Below are 1,120 nucleotides of genomic sequence, written 5' to 3'. Positions count from 1 at the left end.
TGGACCCTCTCGCTGAAAAACTCGGCGCTGCATGTACGTCACTCGGTCGTGATTGGTAGAGGAGTTGGTACTGTTTCAGTGGGGGCCACACGAGCTGCTGTGGATGCCGGGTACTGTAGCAACGACTTGCAGATCGGGCAGACAGGGAAGGTGGTAGCGCCGCAGCTGTAGGTTGACTTGAATGATGGAAGGCTCTGATTTACATTCCGGTCAGATATATCGCAATTGGCATTTCTGGTGCCATCCAGCATACTGCGGGTATTAAGGACTCCAAATGCATTGTTGCCATCAATAAGGATGCTGAGGCTCCGATCTTCCACGTAGGTTTTGTTTTAGGCATCAGCTATGGTCGAATGGTGTCGATGTCAGGTCGCGGACTACGGGTTGGTTGGTGACCTTTATAAGATCGTTCCTGAGCTTACTGCTAAGCTCTGAGAGTGTGTGATGTGATTGACCCTGTTTCTGTCTACAAGGCTGAATCGCGAAGTGTGTATTGCTGAGCAAAGGCGCACTCTGGCGCCTATTACGAATAAGGTGTTTGGCAACTGAATAGAAAGTCTCGAGATTTGACCTATGTGGTTGTGTGGTGAATTCACAGTGGGAGTTTTGGCACATTTCTCAGTGCATTTTTAAGACTCTCTCTAAGCGAGACTACGATGGCTGACGAAGAAGGAGAGGTAAGCTCGACAGCCTTGGGCTTTAAGATTCGGAGTTGTTGATAGGAAGAGTATATGTCGGAAAACGTTCAAGAAATCGTGAAGCATGCTATGGACCATACTCTTCAGAATGCCATCTATTCTAAGGACAAAGTTAACACTTGGTAGAGTCGCTATGTGGGGCTTCTTGCACTGATTTGGGTAGGTGCAATCAGCTGTTGGATTCGTGTTTGAAGGAATTAGCAAAGCTCGATAAACCGTTCAAATACATTGGTATGGCAACAGGGTATTGATGCAGATGCACTAACGTGTGTATGGTGTCAAGTTACGTGTGTGATCATGCAGAAGAACGGGGCGCCGCTGAGCACTGCAGCCACGTGTTGGTGGGATCTCAAAACTGATGGTCTTACTTGTGTGCAGGTGGAGAAGGAGACACTCGATTGTGAGGGGGAGATGCTTTCAGG

The 1,120-nt window shown here is 48.2% G+C and overlaps 2 protein-coding genes across 2 annotated transcripts; both read left to right on the top strand.

Moving 5' to 3' along the window:
• Pmar_PMAR024013 (hypothetical protein) lies at positions 1-435 on the top strand (the record flags this gene model as incomplete). Its single annotated transcript, XM_002782812.1, has 4 exons — positions 1-33; positions 80-167; positions 215-320; positions 370-435. Coding segments are annotated over 2 exons (111 nt in total), but the record flags the coding sequence as incomplete, so codon positions are not given.
• A 221-nt stretch (positions 436-656) lies between these two features.
• On the top strand, positions 657-1,120 carry Pmar_PMAR024012 (Dynein light chain Tctex-type, putative; the record flags this gene model as incomplete). Its single annotated transcript, XM_002782811.1, has 4 exons — positions 657-677; positions 723-820; positions 862-929; positions 982-1,120. Coding segments are annotated over 4 exons (326 nt in total), but the record flags the coding sequence as incomplete, so codon positions are not given.

This window comes from Perkinsus marinus (assembly GCF_000006405.1).
Source record: "Perkinsus marinus ATCC 50983 genomic scaffold scf_1104296938166, whole genome shotgun sequence".
Taxonomy (NCBI): Eukaryota; Perkinsozoa; order Perkinsida; family Perkinsidae; genus Perkinsus; species Perkinsus marinus.
This window is presented reverse-complemented; position numbering and strand designations above follow the sequence as displayed.